We start from the raw sequence: 21,674 nt of genomic DNA, 5'->3' as shown, positions 1-21,674 counted from the left end.
CATTTTGTGAGGCGTCGGCAGATATCCATGCATGCTTGGCTGATAAACAGAAGATAGCCCTCTTGACAGTTTTAAAATAATGCAAGTTAACAGCATTGTCAATGGATAGTGCACATAGTGAATTTTAAATAAGCACTGCATAAAATTATCTGATTATATCTTAGGACTGTGGACATAATGATGTCTGTATACAAATAATAATAGTCATATTGAAATTAACTTTCTGTCCTAATCAAAACCTAGTAATCCTCACATCTGAAAATTCATTAATTTAGTTTACAGTAGGTTAGGTTTAAGGTTATATTATACAAATACAAGTTTGTGGTCGGTAAGACTTTTTAAAACGTTTTTCAAGTCTTTTAAGCTCACAAATGCTGCATTTGTTTCATTGCATTTATTTGAGTATTATTGTGAAATATTTTACGATTTTCTTCAGTGTCACATGATCCTTCAGAAATAATTTTAATACGCTGATTCATTGCTCAAGAAACTTTTTTTTATTATCAATGTTGAAAAAAGTTGTTCTATCCAGCACAACTTTTTTTAACTTATTTTTTTTAACCATTATCAAGGCCTTTACCTTACTCTTTTCATAATTTTAATGTGCCCTTGCTAAAATAAAAGTATTTACTGAAAAGTATTTCACTGATTCTGGTTCTTTTAATTGTGATGATTTTGGCTCACATTTAACAAAAACCTACCAATTCACTATCTTAACAAATTAGAATACTTCATGAGACCAATTTAAAAAAAAAAGTGTGAACTGTTGGCCTTCTGGAAAGTATGTTTATTTACTGTACATGTAAGTAATACTCTGTAGGGCCTCCCTTTTGCTTTAATTATTGCCTCAATTCAGCGTGGCATGGAGGTGATCAGTTTGTGGCACTGCTAAGGTGGTATGGAAGACCAGCTTTCTTTGACAGTGGCCTTCAGCTCATTTGCATAGATTTTTTTATGGGTTCAGGTGAGTTTGCTGGCCAGTCAAACACACCAACACCACATTTAAACAACTTTTGGTGCTTTTGGCAGTGTGAGCAGGTGCCAAATCCTGCTGGAAAATGAAATCACAGCATTTTCAAAAAGCTCGTCAGCAGAAGGAAGCATGAAGTGCTCCAAAATTTCCTGGTAAACGGGTGCAATGACTTTGGTTTTCAAAAAAAAACAAAACAATTGGACCAACACCAGCAGATGACATTGCACTCCAAATCATCACAGACTCTTGGAAACTTAACACTGGACTCAAAGCAAGTTGGGCTATGAGCTTCTTCACACTTCCTCCAAACTCTAGGACCTTTGTTTCCAAATGAAATACAAAACTTGCTCTCATCTGAAAAGAGGACCAGTTTTTCTTCTCCTTAGCCCAGGTAAGACCCCTCTGGCATTGTCTGTGGTTCAGGAGTGGCTTAACAAGAGAAATACGACAACTGTAGCCACATTTTTTGACACGTCTGTATGCCTTGACCCCAACCTCAGTCCATTCCTTGTGAACTTCACTCAAATTCCTGAATTGATTTTGCTTGACAATCCTCATAAGGCTGCTGTTCTCTTGGTTGGTTGTGCATCTTTTTCTTCCACACTTTTTTCTTCCACTCAACTTTCAGTTAACATGGTTGGATACAGCACTCTGTGAACATCCAGCTTCTTTGCCAATGAATGTTTGATGCTTACCCTTCCTTGTGAAGGGTGTCAATAATTGTCCTCTGGACAACTATCAGATCAGCAGTCTTACACATGATTGTGTATGCTAATGAACCAAACTGAGAGAACATTTTGAAGGCTCAGGAAACCTTTGCAGGTGTTTTGAGTTGATTAGCTGATTGGCATGTCACCATATTCTAATTTGTTGAGATAGTGAATTAGTGGGTTTTTGTTTAATGTGAGCCAAAATCATCACAATTAAAAGAACCAAGGACTTAAATTACTTCAGTATGTGCGCACTGAATTTAATACATGAGTTTCACAATTTGAGTTGAATTACTGAAATGAACTTTTCCACAACATTCTAATTTGAGATGGACCTGTATGTATAAGTTTATCATATAACATAAGCATATGTTATATATATTTATATTTTAATATATAAGCCATCATTCCAGTCTACCAAAAAAATCCTTCTAATGTGCTAATTGGTACTCAAGAAACAAAAAAAAAAAGAAAAAGAAAAATGTGATTTTTTGTTGTTGTTGTTGTCCTGCTTAATAACCTATGAAAAGCAAAAACTTGTTTATTTCAATTCACGGTACAGTATCACATTTTGGTTAAAAAACTGACCAAACACAAACATATTTCTGAAAACCTATCAGTATTTTGTTCTTATAAGAGATGAAGACTATTTCATGCACGGCTGTCTTGAAAAAAGCCAGCAAACTGGATCAAATAAGGACAGCGAGAGAAGAGAACAGCCCATGTGCACAACAACATGAGGACAAGCACATCAGAGCCTCAAGTAGAGTCTCAGCTGGCAGCTTCATTGAACAGTGCACACTAAACACCAGCTTCTGGCCTTTAGGCAGAGTTTCAAAGAAAAAGCCACATCTGACATCTGGCAAATAAGCAGAAAATGGTAGATCGGCTAAAGAATATAAAAATAACACATGGCAAGTTATTATGGATGAGTGAATCCAAGTTTGAAATGAAGTGGAAACGGTTTGAACTTTTATTATGGATGGGTGATTCTAAGTTTAAGATGTTGTGGATATTGTTTAAACATACAGTAAAAGTCTGCAACACTGCCATCGCTGTAAGCTGAAAATTCGCTGACAAATAATGTTTAAAGAATACAGTACTACTTTTTATTTTCTATTATTTGTAATGCAATATACTTTCATTTGTGACAGATACAATGCACACATTAAATAAAAGCAAATAAAATAAAATAAAACAGTGATTTTCTAAATTATAATTATTATTTTTTAAATGTAAGGCAAATTTTTATAAATATAAAGCAAACAAAGTTTTATGTATTACATTACATAAAAATAATGTGATAAGTATATATATACTTGTCTATATATATATATATACTTGTCTAAAATATATATATATATATATATATATATATATATAGACAAGGATTATATCAGCTATAGGACAAGCTCATCTCCAGATATCAGTATTGATTTTTGTATCAGCCACAGAAAACCCAATACTAGTCGACCAATAATAAATATTCCTGATAGACTAAGCAAGAAGAGTAACAGGCATCCTAATGAGGTCTATCTGCAGATAAAAATCCACCAGATGTTTCTCTTTTGCATCTGGGAATGGGGAATAGGGATTTAACAGAGACACCTATCCCAAGAAAAACGCTTGGTGTGTGATTCTGGCTAAGTCCTGTTTTGGCATGACATGAATCGAGATGCGCATTTGCTTCTGGTGATAAGAGAGAGAGAGAAAGATACGTTTGGAGAGGTACTGCAGTTAGTCGGCCATTGGGAGGAGCTACTGTTCCACCCTGAGCTGGCAGACTCATCCTGTCTGACTCTGAGGAGTAGAGACGGTGGGTAAACAAACCCTGCTCCTTCACTAGCATTGATGTGTGTGCGTAGATGTTTGTTTGTGAGCACTAACACACACAGGTGGTTCACACAAATGCATACACAGCCTTTATGTCCCAAAGGCACTCAGACATGGCCAGAAACACTCATGACAAACATGACGGGCAGCATGTGGACTGACAGGGCAGATGTGAACATCAGCAGGGAAAGTACAGATGTGTGGCGTGTGTTAAGAGAAATGGGGATTCTCTTAAGGTCTGCTGGGGTCTTTTTGTCCTCATAGCTTTCATAGTCAAGTACAGTAAATTGAGGATTGTGCTGTGTGCATGTATGCAAGCCTTGTGTACCTCATATGGAGACAGCAAGGGCTTGGAGAAAGCCGTTCCCCAGTCGATGGAGAGGCGAGGACAAGCGATCTGCACCCATCTATGAAGAAAAAGGAGTAGAGAGAGACCTAGTTAAAAAAAATCTAAGTAAAACTGTATATGTTGCAAACCAGTTTACTTTGAGATATGTGATTACATCAGAGTGAGAACAAAACGTAGTGCTTTTTATTCAAAATTATCAGATCGCTAAAAGTTGTCTCGTCAGGGTGAAAAGATACACACAGAGTGGGTGTGATATAAAATGTTATCAAAATATTAAATATAAAGTCTCCATGGGGAATTCTGTGATAACTAAAAAGGGGTATGATTTCCGTACTACTGTGACTGGTTGAAGACAAGGTTTTAAACAATATCAGACCAATAAAAGTAGAATAAAGAGATTAAAGGACAAGTGTGAATATAATTGTTTTTATTTGGAGTGACGTGCACACACAACAAGACCAGGCATCTAATTAAATTAAATTATTAATTTTATGTTCACTGGAATTTGCATATAGTAACCCTTAAGGATGTGCAAAATTATATTTTTTCCAAATAAAATATTCTATATAAAATAAATCTAAATATAGTTGACCACAGTGACCGGAATCTGTGAATATTAAAAAATGAAACAAAATCAGTGTTAATTTAGTATTATTTATATACTATTATTAGTAGCTATTAATATTTTAAATGAACTTTTAAATAATATAAATACATTCATATACATAATAAATAACATATTTGAATTAGCTCTATTTGAACTTTGAACATTTTAATTTTAGTTTGTTTAATGTACTTTTGCAATTTAATTTTTTTTTTGCTTTTAAATATTTATATGTAGTTTGAAGTAAGAGTCGACAAATATGTGTTTTTCAGGGCCGATACCGATTATTACAGATCAAGTAGACTGATCACCAATATTTTGAACTGATATATGTCTGGTGTAAAAATTAAACAATGTAAAAAATTAAGAACAACAAGGGTTCTGACAAAACACTTTCATTAAATGCTTTTAAATAAGTTTATTGGCAAATGAGTTTTGAAAATGATCAACACCGACAACCATAAAAATGCTTAATGTCGGTGCCGATAATTAATTCATTAAATAATTATTTTATTAATTATTTAATTAAAGCTTTATTAATTTTAAGTTTTTCGTTTTGTATTTCTATTTCATTTCAAAGTTATTTCTATTTACTTACAGCAATGATTTACAATAGCATTAGTTAAAAACAGGGTAATTTTGTTTTAGTTAACTAATACAATAAATAAATAAAAAATTAAACAAAATAAACTAAATGTTAACTGAGATAAAATACAAAACTAATAATTTTCGTCATCTAGTTGCCAAGGAAATATTTCTCATTTTCAGTCAGAAATGCTTGATTCAGTAAAAAAATATTAAATAACTAAATAAATAAACCTGGTTAACAATAACATTGAATAAAATATACCTTATACTATTTAAGAAGTGTGAAGGAAAAGCGAGACACACACCCCCAACACACACACACACACACACACACACTTGAGGAAGCAGAGCACAGCTTGGCTCGCAGGGAGAATGTAAATGTGAATCTGAACTGCATTGATGTGCAGTGCTGATGCTCTCTCCTGTAAATATGAGAGTAAATCTGCACTAGCCTAAAGCTTCCCTGCAAAGCATTATTATTTAGACAAGCATGGAGTCAAATAAAATAAAGAAAGAACAAGGAGATGAGGCGGAAAAGGAAAGTGTGTTGAGGTGAGAAAGAGGCAGCGATAAGAAAGGGTAGGTGAGCAAAAACAACTGCACTGCAATGCCCTAGTCTCCACGGAGCTACCCTACATAGCAGCCAGACTGGGCGGCAGAGAAAGAGAATAAGAGAGAGCGAGAGAGAGAAGGAGGGACAGAAAAGAATAACAGTGACACGAGAGGTGAGGGAGGGCTCAGAGAGTCACATGAGGAACAGTATGAGTGATCGTTGGCAGGCAGAGCGAGAGAGTGTCTAGAGAAACTGCATTTGTCTTTTGAATGTGTGTTATGAATACAGAAGCACTGGAACTGGAATTGTGGGTATTCCGATGCCTAATGTTAAGTAAGAGAACATTCACTGCGTTTCACACACCTAAATGCCACACTTGGGAAACCAACAAGACAGCATCAGTTTATTTTAAGTGGGCTTTAACAAAGCATGCAGTGTTGCATTAAAAAAGCAAGATTTACATCTCATACAAATAGTAATTTTACATAATATATAAATATACTTATATAAAATGTCTCAAGTGTTGGGAAGTAACTAGTTACATGTGATGGAATTACGTAATTACAAAATAAATGTAACTAATTTTTTACAGTTACTGAGAAAAAAAATTTGCAATTAAATTAGTTACTTATGAAAATGTTAACATTTACAAAGGGGATTAAATCTGAACATTTACACACACATGACTGATTTCTTTCTCAAATTGCATTGCCTGCTCTAATATATGAGACACCAACGTTTCAGGAGTTTGGACAGAGAACTTTTTATTTTTTATATGCATTATTTCCCTTAATAGCTATAAAAAAAGGTTAAGGGCTCTATTTTAATTATCTAAAGTGTAAAGCGCACAGTGCAGGTGCACTCAAGATGTGTCAAAACCCACTTTTGTATTTTAACGACAGAAAAACAGATTTTAAATCTGTATTTAACCCTCCGAACATTCTCAAAGTAAAAAGAGCTGCTAAAGTCTGATTTTGTGGTGGCTGTGCTTTAAAATATAATTTAGATCCTTTTAATTCAAGCGATGAAGGATTTTGAGAAGTCTGACAGTAATCAGTGTTGAGAACTACTGTAAAGTTAACATTGTTTGAAAATGGTTAACAGTTGAAAAGATTTGTTAGAAATTTAGAAGAGTAATCAAATGTAATCAGTTTACATAACTGAATAGGGTAACTTGTAATCTGTAACCCATAACATTTCCAAATTAACCTCTCTGTTTATATATATATATATTGTCACGGGAGGAGCACAAGACAGACACAGTGGGCGTGGCGTCAGGCCTCGGAGAGGCTTTTATTAACAGAAATCATAAAACAAAGGGAATAAAAGTGGCCAAAGGGGGAAAGTGTCCAAAATAACAGGGAATCTGGTGTCCTCGTTGTGCTGCGGGATTTGTGTAGGTCGGGCAGTGTTCATCAAGGAAGGGTCCAGGCAAGGGGCGGAGTCCGGCGGCCGCACGCGCTCCCCTCCTTGGTCCGGGGCGCGAGGGGCGGCGGCTTCTCCTAGCGGCCGCGTCTCTCTCGTTGGCCGCGGCGCTGGTAGGGGATGGACGGCCCGGCATCCTGGCCCGTCGGCCGTGTATACGGGTGCGGTTCCCATCCGGATCGCGGGTCCGGCAGCTCACGTCTTGGTGGCGCGGGAGTCCCTCAACGCACCCTTCCTGGACCCACGAGGACACCAGTGTGCATGCACGGGGAAGAGACCGGTCTCCTGAGGAGAGGCGCGTTGGGCTTTTAAACAGCGGCGGTAATGAGGCTCCACTTCCTTCAGGTGTGCCCCATCACACGCCGCCAGCCCTGACTCGTCCAGCGCCCCTCCTCTCACACACCCACTCCAGTCGGGAGCCTGGTGAAGGGCGGCGATTTAGGACGGGGTGCCGGTGACAATCAGGGAGGAGGCAGCTGACTCGTCACATTCCCCCTCCCAAGCGACATCCCCGTCCCCAGGGCGCCACCCACACGGGAGTGCTACCATCCTCAACCAGGCTCCAAACGGTCGGAGTGGGCGGGGCTTCCTCTCCGGGCGGTCCTCCCTCTCGCAGCGCACCGGAACAGGGACAGAGAAACCGGGTTTTAGTGACAGCCTCAACCAACCACAGGGTAAAATGACAATGGAAAAGTCACTTACCCCTTGTGTGGCTGGGAGGCTGTCCCCAGTTTTCCTCCGTCCCAGTCTGGGTTCTCACGAACGTTTGCAAGCGAGAGGGGGTGACGTCACCAGACGTTTCCCAACTGCGCTGTCTAGGCTCCGCCTGCCCGCATTCTCCACCAGTGTCACGGGAGGAGCACAAGACAGACACAGTGGGCGTGGCGTCAGGCCTCGGAGAGGCTTTTATTAACAGAAATCATAAAACAAAGGGAATAAAAGTGGCCAAAGGGGGAAAGTGTCCAAAATAACAGGGAATCTGGTGTCCTCGTTGTGCTGCGGGATTTGTGTAGGTCGGGCAGTGTTCATCAAGGAAGGGTCCAGGCAAGGGGCGGAGTCCGGCGGCCGCACGCGCTCCCCTCCTTGGTCCGGGGCGCGAGGGGCGGCGGCTTCTCCTAGCGGCCGCGTCTCTCTCGTTGGCCCTCAACGCACCCTTCCTGGACCCACGAGGACACCAGTGTGCATGCACGGGGAAGAGACCGGTCTCCTGAGGAGAGGCGCGTTGGGCTTTTAAACAGCGGCGGTAATGAGGCTCCACTTCCTTCAGGTGTGCCCCATCACACGCCGCCAGCCCTGACTCGTCCACAAATCCCGCAGCACAACGAGGACACCAGATTCCCTGTTATTTTGGACACTTTCCCCCTTTTGGCCACTTTTATTCCCTTTGTTTTATGATTTCTGTTAATAAAAGCCTCTCCGAGGCCTGACGCCACGCCCACTGTGTCTGTCTTGTGCTCCTCCCGTGACAATATATATATATATATATATATATATATATATATATATATATATATATATATATATATATATATATATATATATATATATATATATACACACACACACACACACACACACACACGCACATGATATACAAAAATATGTAGGCTACATGACATATATACACAAGAAATATGTACATTTTTTTTTATTTTATTTTTTTATTAGCTACATCTAAAGGTTTATAGAGGCAGAAGAAGCTGCAAGTTTTATCTGGATTGTCTGGCAGGTCTGATTGTAGCTTTACTTGGAACCTTTATAACTGGGTTAAGAATGTCTTAGTGAGTAACAGATCCATAATGCAAATCATAGTGTAGCTGGTTTGAATGTCTGTCAGTTCATCCAAAGATGTTTTCAAACGCAAGTGGTCCTCATGACCCCTCCAATCTTAGCCTTGAGCGTGACTCTTAATCCTTATTTGCTCCAGGGGGTTGCATCATGGTACAGTTTACCCATTGCCAAATGATCCACACACCCTTAAAGCAAATAAATGAATGTCATTACATTAATGAAATCCTTTCTCTGGATCAAGATTTCTTAAAAAAAAAAAAAAAAAAAAACACGGATTAAAAATGGACACATTTGTTTAAATTAGTCACAGACTCATGCAACAGCTGCGTAACTTGACTACTGTGGTGGGAATTTGGTTAGTTTCACAGTGCCAGACATTTGATCAGTATAAAGTCTGACCCATATTCTGCCTCAATCTGGCCAAAAAGGGGCTGTTTGATGGACATGTGAAAGACCAACCACAGTCTACAGTACATATCTACAGTATCTATCTATCGATCCATCTATCTATAAACAGCATCTTCAAGGTAATATAGACCTCCTTGTGTAACACTGTATGGTGACAACCTTGTCTAGATTTAGAGAAATCCCAAGACAAACATCATACAAAACAGAAAGCAGCAAAAAGCAAAGGCAGAGAGCTAAAGGCAACGGGAGTCTTCCTCAGAAGTCTTGTTCCAGACACACACAGACAGAGAGGGAAATAAGGAATGGGCGGTAAATGCAAATATGAATTTAGTATCTGTAACAGAATCGGATTTCAAATATGCAAGAGGGTTGGGGCTGCATCGGGAACCTCAGCACGCCACCAAATTCAATTTACAGACTTATCAGAGCCAGCATCTGTCCCCTCGCCAGAGACAGCCCTCACTGCAGGGAGCCATACGGGCAGAGACACACTCCTCCGTCTGGCCGCATCAAGCCCATTCTCCCAATCCACTTCTAATTCACGGAGAAGAGGAGAGGTCAAAGACGTGTAATGATGCCTGTTTTGCTTCTGCTGAAATGGCCCCATCAGCATGTGAAGGCAGACCTGATGAGGGCAGGTTCCTACTGATCCCCTAACTGTCACCTGAAGGTGAGGGGGGGGGGGGGGGGGGGGGGTCAAACGTCACATCAAAGAGTCCAACAGAAGAAGGAAGAGGAACGGGAGGTCTGCGGTGACTGCAGGGGGGTTTTCATCATGCTGGTGGGAGCAGCAGCCCCAGTCGGCTCTCTCGGAGTGGAAATAATGGATTTTAATTAGCCACTCGACCAGCAGCATACAATAGCACAATTAACCTTTCCGATCCACAGGCAAATAGGCACCGGTGCCTCCAAATATCACTTAAAGCTAACAGAGATGTGCAATTACATTAGGCTTACAATTAAGGGCACGTATATGCGCCGGTGAATGCTGGAAGGAAACTTTCTGAAGTTTTCCCCAAGGCAGCCATCTGGATTTGCTTTAGATGTGCGAGCAAAGAGATGCAGGTTAGCTAAATCTCATCTTAAATAGTCACAATAGTGTTTAAAAATGAAATCTTAGATCTTAATCAATGGTTTTTGCCCTACCTTGAGGAAAAAACAAATCTAAAACCAGCCTAAACTGGTTGGCTGGTCTTAGCAGCTTTAAGCTGGAAGTAGCTGGTCTACCAGAAGTGGTCAAAACCACTCTAAAAATGATATTTAGCTGTTAATGGCAGTAGCAGTATACTAAGCTACCTGGCTAGCTCGCTAGCTGCAAGCTAAAACCAAGTTTAGAAATGTTTAAATTTACTATTTGGGTTTTGGTTACATAATGTGATATGTATATATATAATTCTGATGTGGTCTCGTGTCTGTGTGGAAACATGATTCTTCAGTGTGGGCTGTCTCGCACAAGCTCTCACAGTTTCTGAGTATATCTGAAATCCATGCTTGGAGAGAGTGTACAGTACAGTATACAGTATGTGCTGTTTTGCATCGCTGTTAAGATCAAACATCCAACAGGTATCTTGGCCTGTCTGGAGTGACATCCCAGGATGTATATCTGTCTGTCTGGACTGCCCGCTCTTAAACAAAATGCTCAATGCAAGATGTTGAGATAGTCGAAAGAAAGAGTTCATAGCAAACTGGTAATTCTCCTCAAATCTCTTTCTAGCCTCTCCTAGAACCCCAGCTTCATGATACTGGGTCAATCCTGTTACGCAGCACATTTTCATGTCCAAAAAATGTACACTACTGTTTAAAAGTTTGGAGTCAGTATTTTATTTGTTTTATTTAGCAAAGATTCATTAAATTAAGGAAAAATGCCAGTAAAGACATTTATATGTGGCAAAATATTTCAAATAAATTCTGTATTTGGAAATTTCTATTCATCAGTTTAAATCACAGTTTCCACGAAATATTTAAGAATCAATAATGGTAATAAAAAATAATAATAGTTATAATACACACACAGAGTTTGACTCCTAACACTAGGGTTGTGGGTTCGAATCTCGGGCCGGCAATATTCCCCGGGCGCTGCAGCATAAATGGCTGCCCACTGCTCAGTGTGTGTGTTCACTGCTCTGTGTTTGTGCACTTTGGATGGGTTAAATGCAGAGCACGAATTCTGAGTATGGGTCACCATACTTGGCTGAATGTCACGTCACTTTCACAAACACACACACTATAAAATAAAAACAGTTATTTTAAATTGTAATAACATTTCACATTTTTACTGTTTTACTCTTTGATCAAATGAATGCAGTCATAAGCAGCTTTAAAAAACATTAGAAAATCTTATTGACAACTTTTGAAAGGCGGTGTATTGTTTTGTAACTCATTTAACAATTCAACATGTTAAACATATCAAAATAACTTTTTAAAAGGAAACCAGTATGCAGTCATAAGCGGAATGTCAGAATGCTTCAAGTGTGTGACAAAAATGTTACGCTGCACACCGTACTGTGATGATGTGTCCCGGCACGACAAAACAAAAACAATAAAACCCATTACAAATGAGGCATTTTTTGCATACAGTAGGGACATAAATACTGATTATAATGATTTACACTTATTGCGCTGCGTGAACGTAATACCATGTCTGCATTTGTGATCTGCTTAAAACTTGCGTATTAATCATCAGTGGCAAATCCTTTACATATAAGAGTCATATGTGAGTCAGAAACCCCAGACTGTCCTTGCAAATATGGAACTGTCCCACTTTATAGAAACAGACACCGGTTACACGAGTTTGCCTTGCAGATAATAAAGTGAGAAGAATAGTATGCGTATTTGGTGTGCTGCCCAGTGAGAGGTCTCCAAGCTCGGCATTGGCCCGAACGCGGAGCGCTTCCTCCCCCCGGAATGTGTCGACGTGTTGAGTCAGGGTGGTGAAGGGATGCTTAAAGACTAGAGAGAATGAAAGTAAGGCTGCTATGATTACTTATAGTGGCTCTCTCACTCATGGTGGTTGGATAGATGATGTGATTACTGATGGTGAATTATCTGCGTTGATTATCTGCGCGTGGTTCTTTTGTTTCTTTGCAACTTTACAGTTCTTCTTTATGCACCAAGAGCTTGTACAGTAACACTCCAAAGAGAAAGGAAAACTTGAAATCGGATCATATGACCCCTTTAACAAAATTTTAAGTGCCTCAACTTGCCAGGAGCATACTACATTTCTGAATGTCTTGTCTACCCACCTCCATATATTACAACACAAGCATATTCATTTTTCAAATGTTACATAGTTCAAAAGGCACTGAATAACAGGAGTGACCCTGCTAGCAGACATCAAACACTTCACACTAGCCAGAGGATCCACAAACACCTTACAGTGTTAAAGTTGAATTGTATTTTCAAGTGCTGCGGTCTGCTGGTTTAGCCTCCACATTTTCAGGCCCGACACCAGTGGAAAAGACCTTCTTCATGCTACAAAACATCCAACCGAAGTATAACGGCTTCACAATCTGACAACAATCATAACCAACAGTTATTTCCCTTGATATTGTATCTGTAATAATTAATTCCAATAAACAGAATTTACATTAAAATGCTTATTTTATGTCCTGTTTTGATGCTCCCATCTCATTATAAATCAACAATGCTTTATAAATCAACAAAGCTCTCATTTTAAAAGAAGCGAAAACCTTGCTCATTAGGACCGACCGTCATTACTATAGATGTTTACGTTTTTCCAGTGCGCACAACGTACATGTGTGTGATTAATTAACTTGTCAATTAGTTGTGCAGCCCTACCAGGAATCATACTCGGGTCCACTTCTGTCTGGTCTTGTAATTCAACGCTGGACATTTCGATTAACCTTCTCATTATGGTGACGACTGCTGGCAGACCGCAGCTCCGTTCCTTATCTTATCTTCTCCAGGACGTCATATACATCATCGGTGCGGCATTAATCAATGCTCACGTTACGCTGTGAAATGTCTTCCTCTGCTCGGATCCTCATGTTTCTGCCAAGATGACACCAATCCGCAGCAGTCACCGCACAAGCGACTGACATTAATGGAGGAAATGAGAGGAGGAGAGATAGAGGTGTAACTTTCCTCTGGTCATGGTTATGGTTCGATTACATATGCGGTGTCATTCACGTGGCAGGAGAACGGCACGACTGATGGGGGCGGTTGATCTTCTCTCTCGTGCTCTCTTTGAGTTGTTTCACTCTCTTTCCCTTTTTTAACATCCTCCACGCCTTCCTCCACCTCCTCTTCGTTTTCTATCAGACCTTTCTGTCCCTGGTTCACCCACTCATTCATTTTAAGGGGCCGTCATTTCCGCCTCCCGTCCCCAGATCCAGAGGGCAGGCAGTGGGGGAGTGTGTACAATACAGTGCTCCCACAAAACAGGATTTAGTACAGGCATGTTGCCTGTTAAATATAGCTCAAATAAAAAACTGGACGCTTAAAAAGTTCACAACACTTAGAAAAAGAAAATAAGTGGTCTGATTCCTAGCAACTGTAAAAAATGATTTTACGTCTATATACAACAAAAGGTTACAGAAGTATTGTACATTTTACAAGAAAATACTATTTTATTATTTTGCTAAATTTCATGTTATTTGCCAACTTTTCATTCATTAGCAATTTTGCTTAAACTTTTTTTTTTAGTGCACCAGCCTATTCAACATCTATTCAAAGCAAAACTATAAACAAAACCAAACAAAAAAAGCAAAGCAAAACAAAACACAAAACAAAACAAAGACTTTATAGTATCAAGCCTACTATTTTTATAAATACTATACCTTTTTATAAATATTAATAATATTATTTTTTTTAGTATCAAATTAAGTTTTATAAATAATATTTTAAATTATTCAATTAGTTGAATAATATTTCTTGCTTTATTCTGAGTAGCACAAAATGTATCTTTTTTTGTATAACAATGAATGTCAGTCAGGCCCAATGCTGTTTTTGGACCCCATTGACTTTTATTATGAACAAAAATACATTTTTGAACAGAAACTTTTTTTTTCCCAGAATATCTTCTTTTTGTGCTACACAATATATTTATTTTATATAATAAACTGATAATAAATATACATGTTAAAATAATAATAAAAAAAAAAAAAATTTCCATTACTTTTTCAAGCCTCGAAATGACCATTTTAAAATTCCCTAATGTTTGTAGTTATCCATGACCAGGGGAAACCTCAATCGTAATGGCCTGTGAAACAACGACGATTACTAACATGCACTGAAACAAAAAGGCCATAGAAAATTCCTTTGTTCCACTGAACTTCAACAATCTCAAAGCCCACCACAGCAATAAGAAACATACAACAGAGAAGCTGCTGACTAACAAAACCTGTGACCCCATCTGACATATTCGCCACTGTCAGTGATATTTCTGTCGATCCTCACCTTGTCCTCATGGTGTGCTGAGACTCCTAATAATGTGCACCTTATGGAGGAGTGTCTTTATATGATGTTCATGTGAGTTGATGTTTCATTGTGTGAAATGGAGAGTGTGACTGTGCATGTAGATGGAGGAGAGACTCACGCGTCCACATCTGCCAGGAGCTCCAGCTTGCCGGGGAAGATCTCAGACAGGAGCACACGTGTGAATGAACGGCCCAAAGACTCCAATTGAGACTCTAAGTGCTAAAGAAAGAGAGAGGGAGGGGGGAAAAAGTGAGGAGTTGAATACTGAATGTTACACTTATTTACATAAAAACAACTAAATTTCATGCACAAGGCTCAAGGTCACCAAGCACAGCCCACATCAAACAGACTTGACAGTGTAGGAGGGAAAGAGAACAGAAAATCATTACAAGCAAGAATTTTCCAAATTTACTGAAGAACAAGAAAACCGCTTCCTATCGCCTAATGAGAAATCTTCACAGGACCGCTGATGATGAACGCATGTAAACAGCTTGTGTAAACCCTTTATGTTCTTCAAAGCTTTAGTAACCACCATCAGCTCTGTGTTTCTAACATAAATGGCGAATGTAGCTCTTTTTTATTTATTTTTTTTGCATTAATGATGTGGGCTTTGTTGTTGCCTTGATTTATTAGTTTCCCCAAATAAACAATATACTGTGTATGATGTGGAGGAACTTGACTGGTCTGCACAAAGACCTGAACCTCAGTGAACAAATTTGAGATGAATCAAGAGTACGTATGCACAATATTTATTAGTAACTTTTTAATTTATTTGTATCACATAACATTGGATTGCATATTGCTCATGCTCTTTCCTCTATGTATACATTTAGATTATTTTTGGCATCATTTAACACTCACGTAAAGTGAAAAATGTTTGCATTATCCACCTAAAACAAAAAACAAAACAAAAAAACATTGGATTGAAATGCCAAGATGTGCATAAATTGTAAAAATCCTCATAAAAAAAACCTAATGTGCTCAACTGTGTAGGGTTAATTTCTTATCTGGTAAGAAAACATGCACAAACTCAGAAGAAAACATGTTTACCAAAATAAATTCCTTAAAGGGGGGGTGAAATGCTCGTTTTCACTCAATATCCTGTTAATCTTGAGTACCTATAGAGTAGTACTGCATCCTTCATAACTCCAAAAAGTCTTTAGTTTTATTATATTCATAAGAGAAAGATAGTCTGTACCGATTTTTCCCGGAAAAACACGAGCGGCTGGAGGCGTGACGTGTGGGCGGAGCTAAAGAATCATGAGCGCCAGTAGGCTTTTGCGTTCAGAGCATTTGGAAGCTGTGACATTACCGTGAGGAAAAAAACATCCAAAACAAACCATGGCTAACAGTCAGATTCAGCCGTTTATTTATGATCCAGAATCAGATCCCGAGGCTGAAACTGAACGAGAGCAGCAGCAGCAACGACTCGCTCCGAGCGGGGCTCAAACCCGGGTCTCCGGCATGGGAGGGGACGACTAACAAGGAGGCAGAGATATTTTTAAGCAGTTTTACTCACCGCCTGCGGTTCCAACACACAATCGTGACCCTTTTTCGTTGCAATTGCATTATCCTTAAGAAATAAACGATACGCAAATCCGTCGTCAAACTGGGCCATGTTTGTAAAACAAGCATCTTCGAAATGCAGGGGAGCAAACAAACACTTGCACAACTCCGTTGATGCTCTGTAAAAATAAACTCCATCCACTGGTCCCTTAATGCTGTTTGTCTTTTGGTAATCTGTGCAGGGTTGTCTTGCCCTGGCAACCAAAAACACACTCCTTTTGTGACATTTTGCGACGCTCTCGCTCTGATCAGTGAAGTCTGTTGTGCTCTCAGTGCTCTGCTATACGGGAGCGCGCGCTCTTCCGGCAAACGTGCCCTTAGGACCCATATAAGGAAATTCCGCTCCATCTAACGTCACACAGAGCCATACTCGAAAAAAACTTTCCGAAACTTGTGACAAACCAGAAGGAGTATTTTTGGAACAGAAATACTCCAAACGTACAACTTAATTTTTGAAACTTTGTCCATGTTTAGCATGGGAATCCAACTCTTTAACAGTGTAAAAAAACTCAGTATGCATGAAATAGCATTTCACCCTCCCTTTAATGCACATCAAAAATTATGTGACTTTGCAATAGGACAGCATAAACTGGACCAACTAACAGACCAATCTTATTTCACAGCATCTGAAATGATAGTTAGTTTGGCATTCCTAAATATACAAATATATGTATATATATGTATATACAAATATATATACATATATATGTATATATATATGTATATACAAATATATATATGTATATACAAATATATATATATCAGTAATGCACGGGTTGATCCAAAATGAGCGGGTGCCTGCGGTCACCCGCGGTTACGAGTCATCCAAAAATATTTTTAATGATTTTCGGGTCGCAGTCGGTCGGGTCGTTTGAAATATAGATGCCAATTAAACCTTTGTAATTAATATAGTACTAGACACAATTTTGAAATACATAGGCCTTTATTTGCTGAATAACTGGCGCTCAGTCTGCACGTAGAGATGAAAGCGGCGCGAGAAAAGGTGAAGACCTGTTTTTGGTAAAACATGATTTTAATGACTTCATTAAGTTTTGTTTTATAGAAAACTCTTTTTAACCCTCTGGAGTCGATTAACGCATATACATAACCACGAAAAGAACTTAAATTACACTTTCCGTTTTGATCGTACAGATAAGAGTACTACATCAATCGAATCTGTAAAGGGTCTACTTTTTTTGAATACAGACATAATAACAACAGAACTTTGTGCACTTATAAAATAAAGATAACAAACAAGGTGTGCTGTCTGCGCTGATCGTAATGTACAAACACGTCATTAAAATGAACTGTAACTCTGTGAATACTCAACAAAGAGACATGAGAGAGATATCTATAGAAAGCTTGACATGTCTACTTTTAAACTAAAAAGTGCTGCCAAAACAGATATTCTGTGATAAAGTAATCCATATGAAAACAACGCGATGTCTAGTTTTTCACGTCTCCCTTCATTATATTTACTGTGACCACGCCCCTGCGCTGAACGCCCTATTCAGATTCAAACTGAAGCGCGCGGCTTGAATACGCCAATAAAAGAAGAAAAAGCAGCGAGACTGTTCAAGTTTTTTTATTTTACTGTTTGCTTCGCGATGAGAGCAATAAGACATAATGAACCCCAAAAAGATGTGATGTGGTTGAGGATTTGAGAAATGGATTTCCTCAGAAAAAAGGATGAAGTGCTTTATTCAGCAGAGATCATAAACATGAGTAAGTCTCTTTTTATTTATGTATACTTGTAGTACTAGTTTTCACATAACCTGTAAACATTTTACTAGTTAGACTTTTTCCAAAATATAATTCCTGACTAAATGTATAATCAAGTGAAACATTATGAAGTTTCAGTAACAATATACAATACTTAAAAGCTTGATGTAAATAATATAAATGTAACAAATAAATGTGACTGTAACAAATGTAATAATGCTGTTCTTTCAATTTATCCCCCCTAATAAACCTGAAAAAATATTCTCAGCTCTTTTCAACATTAATTATAATAATAATAATAATAATGATAATGATGATAATCATAGAAAATCAGATTGTTAAGATAAAGATTTTCGTTTTCTAAAAATTGTGTCTTAATTTTGATCAATGTTTTATCAATCAATTGCCCGTATTTTATAAAAAAGAAGCAAATATATTACAGACAATGTAATGAGGCGCCGGCAGGATCACTTGCATGTGACCTGGAGGGCGCCGAAACTCAGCGTGTGCCTCACAGATTTGAGAAATATAAGGCTATCTACAACAGAAAGCTTGAAATGTCTACTTTTAAACAAAAATATTAAAACCAAAATAAATAGGCTACTCTCTGATTATGTAATCCATAATGTGCATTTCTCTCTGTCGTTAGTCTGCATCGTCAACTTAATCTTTGCAGCGACACAGAAAATACCAGTTTATTACTAAACAATTAAATGTCTCCTTGCATATTTTGGAACCAGCAGGCCATTCTGGGTTGAGCGAGACCCCACGGAATGAGCGAACGGAGCGTAATATATGGAGAAATGCGCAAACCCGAAGCTCATGTCTGCTGAACAGAAACATAAAAATAGACATAGCCAGACTAGACTATTTTAGAACAAATGATGAGCTTATTGACAATTTTTTTTAAATAATTCTTGACAAAAATAGAATATGTTAAGGATTTTCCTTTTTTTTTGCCTAGTTCCTACGTGTGTGTGTATATATATATATATATACATATATATATATATATATATATATATATATATATATATATATATATATATATACACACACACACACACACACACACACACACACACATACACACACACACACGCGCATAATATCAACGGATAAAAATAATAATGTTTAAAATGTATTAGGTTAAAATAATCCTAAAAACATCTGCATGCACAGAAAACGTTTTGAAAAAGTGTAAATCAACCTGAATGCAAAAAAAAAAAAGAGGCAGTATTTTAGTGATTAGTCATATACGTTCTTGACACACTTTCTTTGCAATATTCTTTGGCCATATTTAAGAGAAAAAAAGTGTCAAGTGTAAGAGTGAAAAAAGGAAGTCTGAGGAATAGCTATCACATAATTTTATGGTAATTATTCAGACTTTCACAGATCTCTGGTATTATTTTACCTCCATAGGAAATCTACAACTTACTGCTAAATTGTGAAAATTACTTTCAAGTACAAAGAGAGCTGTTGTTAAAACTTACCTCACAACCTGCGATGCTAGTGGTACAGAAATTAAATTCACTTCAACATGCATTTAATAACAACAGAAGTCATAAGCGTCCCTACTACATCATGAAACAAGTGCGAGTGCGTTTAAATAAACACATTCTAATGCGCCTTTTATTTGTTCATTAAGCATCAATACTAATTATTCATTCCCTAGCGATAGGCAGGAAGAAAGTGAATAATAACACAATTCTTGCTCACTTCAGGATAAAGTAATGCATTACCAGATTCTCCCCACACACTTTGAAGTGTGAAACCCAGTGGACCACAAATATTACCAGCAAAAAACCTCCAGACATCAGTGAGGAGGTGTTCAGGTGAATGGGCGGCTTCAAAGCACAACCATTGAAAAAAAAAGTAAGAAATGGGGGCTGGTAGAAAAAGCAGAATCTACTCTTCTTCTCCAACTGAAGTGTATTAAATTAGCCGGCTTAGTTAACCTTGAAAAAGGTTACAATTGCTTCTCACCGTTTAGCCAGTACATTTTATATGACAAATACAGAACATGCAGGAATGTGTTTCATAGAACCAGAGAAATTTCTTGAATAAATGCACTTGAGTTTAAATGTGATTGTCTGCTGTATATTCTAAAACAGTGGTTCGTAAATGGTTTTGCAAATGACCCAGATTGAACGAACATAGAAAAAAAAGAAAAAAATTGCTTCAGAGATGGAAAAAGCATTTGACAAGAACTACAGAGATCTCGTCCAGAATCACCATCCACTGTCTGTTTGTCTAGGTGCTGAATTCATCTCACTCGTCTTCTCCATGCATACCAATTAAAAAAGGATGAAACTAGAAAAGGGGAAATATCTGCCAAAACAAAGTCCAATCCAAATACATACAAATGAACGGATGAAAAGGGGCAGAGAACAAAGAGAGAAGGATTTGAATGAGAAGAAGTAGAAAAAGGAGGGAGAGGACTTGCCCCTCCCAAAACAATCGATTAACGCCCCTGGTGATCTCTCCTCCCGGCCAAATGCCGCAGGGAGTGTGTGTGTCTTTCAGCTCAGGTGCAAGAGAGACATGAGCAAGGAAAACAGACATCTTTCCACTAACAAAACAAAATATTGTATGATTAAAAGGTAGCAGACTGTCTTACCTCCAAGATTTTGGGGTTGCCCTGACGGCCAAGGGTGCCTAAGATGAGGCCCCATCTCTGGGCTGAGCGGGCTCTCTCTATGGCCTGCAGTCTGGTGGCCCGCATTGCCTCATGGTCATAATACTCTCGCGAAAACACTTTACTGTATGGGTCATACCTACAAATATGGAGAACAACACATAAATAATAAGATACTAAGAAAACAGAAAGAACAATCATAATCTAGATGTTTTGTTTTTTTTAAATGGAAGAAAATATGATAGGAGGATGTTGCGTTTTCCGTGGGACTTATTTAAAAAAAAATTGTCAACTGGGTGATTAATTTTTGTTTAATATTAAAGTATTAAATGGAACAAATGTATTAAGTTAGCTCTAACTAAAGCTAAATATAAAAAGAGGAAATTCACCTTAAGGTTTCACTATACCTCCACATTAAAAAGTATTAAATACTACTAAATATTGTAGAAACTTAATTTTAATTTGTATCGTAAAAAGTGCTTTACAAATAAACTTGAATTGAATTATTAAATCAAATTAAGATGTAACAAAATGATTTGATTCAACATCAGTAATTAATATAATAGTGTCTCACTAATTAAATCAATAAGTATTATTTATTCAATTATATTACAATAGCAGCCAAAAGGATGTTTGGTCTCAAAATAAGTGTAAAATACATTTTAATTGTTTCAATTGTGATAACGCAATGAAACATGCAGAATTATGGGCATCTTGGACAAACGGTCATACAAAGCCTGCATTCATTAATCTCAGGCTATAATTCAATCATTCACTGTGGCAGGTATTATTTAATAGGTTCAAGTTTACAAAAAAAGGGCAAAGAGGAAGGAGCTGTACTCTGTAGCCCTGGGGGATATTGCGGGATTTGTAGATCAAATATAAAATGGTTGAAGACTATGAGCTATAGCAATAAAGATGCTTGATTTAGGAAAAATAAGTGTTGAATTGCACATTGGTTTACCTGTAGGCCGGTATATCTGGGTTGGCAATCATGATGGATTCCAAATGAAATCTTCCGTCTCCAAGATAACTACAGACAGAAACAACTTTATCAGAGAGAAATACAGTCTGA

The 21,674-nt window shown here is 38.0% G+C and overlaps 1 protein-coding gene across 3 annotated transcripts in view; it reads right to left on the bottom strand.

Moving 5' to 3' along the window:
- LOC113069522 (2-(3-amino-3-carboxypropyl)histidine synthase subunit 1) overlaps positions 1 to 21,674 on the bottom strand; it is an 89,524-nt gene that overhangs the window by 5,134 nt on the left and 62,716 nt on the right. For all 3 annotated transcript variants that reach the window (XM_026242648.1, XM_026242647.1, XM_026242650.1), the window contains exons 7-10: positions 21,564 to 21,632; positions 20,582 to 20,738; positions 14,792 to 14,892; positions 3,845 to 3,923 (exon numbers count right to left, since the gene is read on the bottom strand). In XM_026242648.1, the coding sequence (XP_026098433.1) occupies positions 3,845 to 3,923; positions 14,792 to 14,892; positions 20,582 to 20,738; positions 21,564 to 21,632 (406 nt within the window). The remainder of the gene's footprint in view (positions 1 to 3,844; positions 3,924 to 14,791; positions 14,893 to 20,581; positions 20,739 to 21,563; positions 21,633 to 21,674) is intronic.

The sequence above is a fragment of the Carassius auratus genome, unplaced genomic scaffold, assembly GCF_003368295.1.
Source record: "Carassius auratus strain Wakin unplaced genomic scaffold, ASM336829v1 scaf_tig00001733, whole genome shotgun sequence".
NCBI classification, from domain to species: Eukaryota; Metazoa; Chordata; class Actinopteri; order Cypriniformes; family Cyprinidae; genus Carassius; species Carassius auratus.
This window is presented reverse-complemented; position numbering and strand designations above follow the sequence as displayed.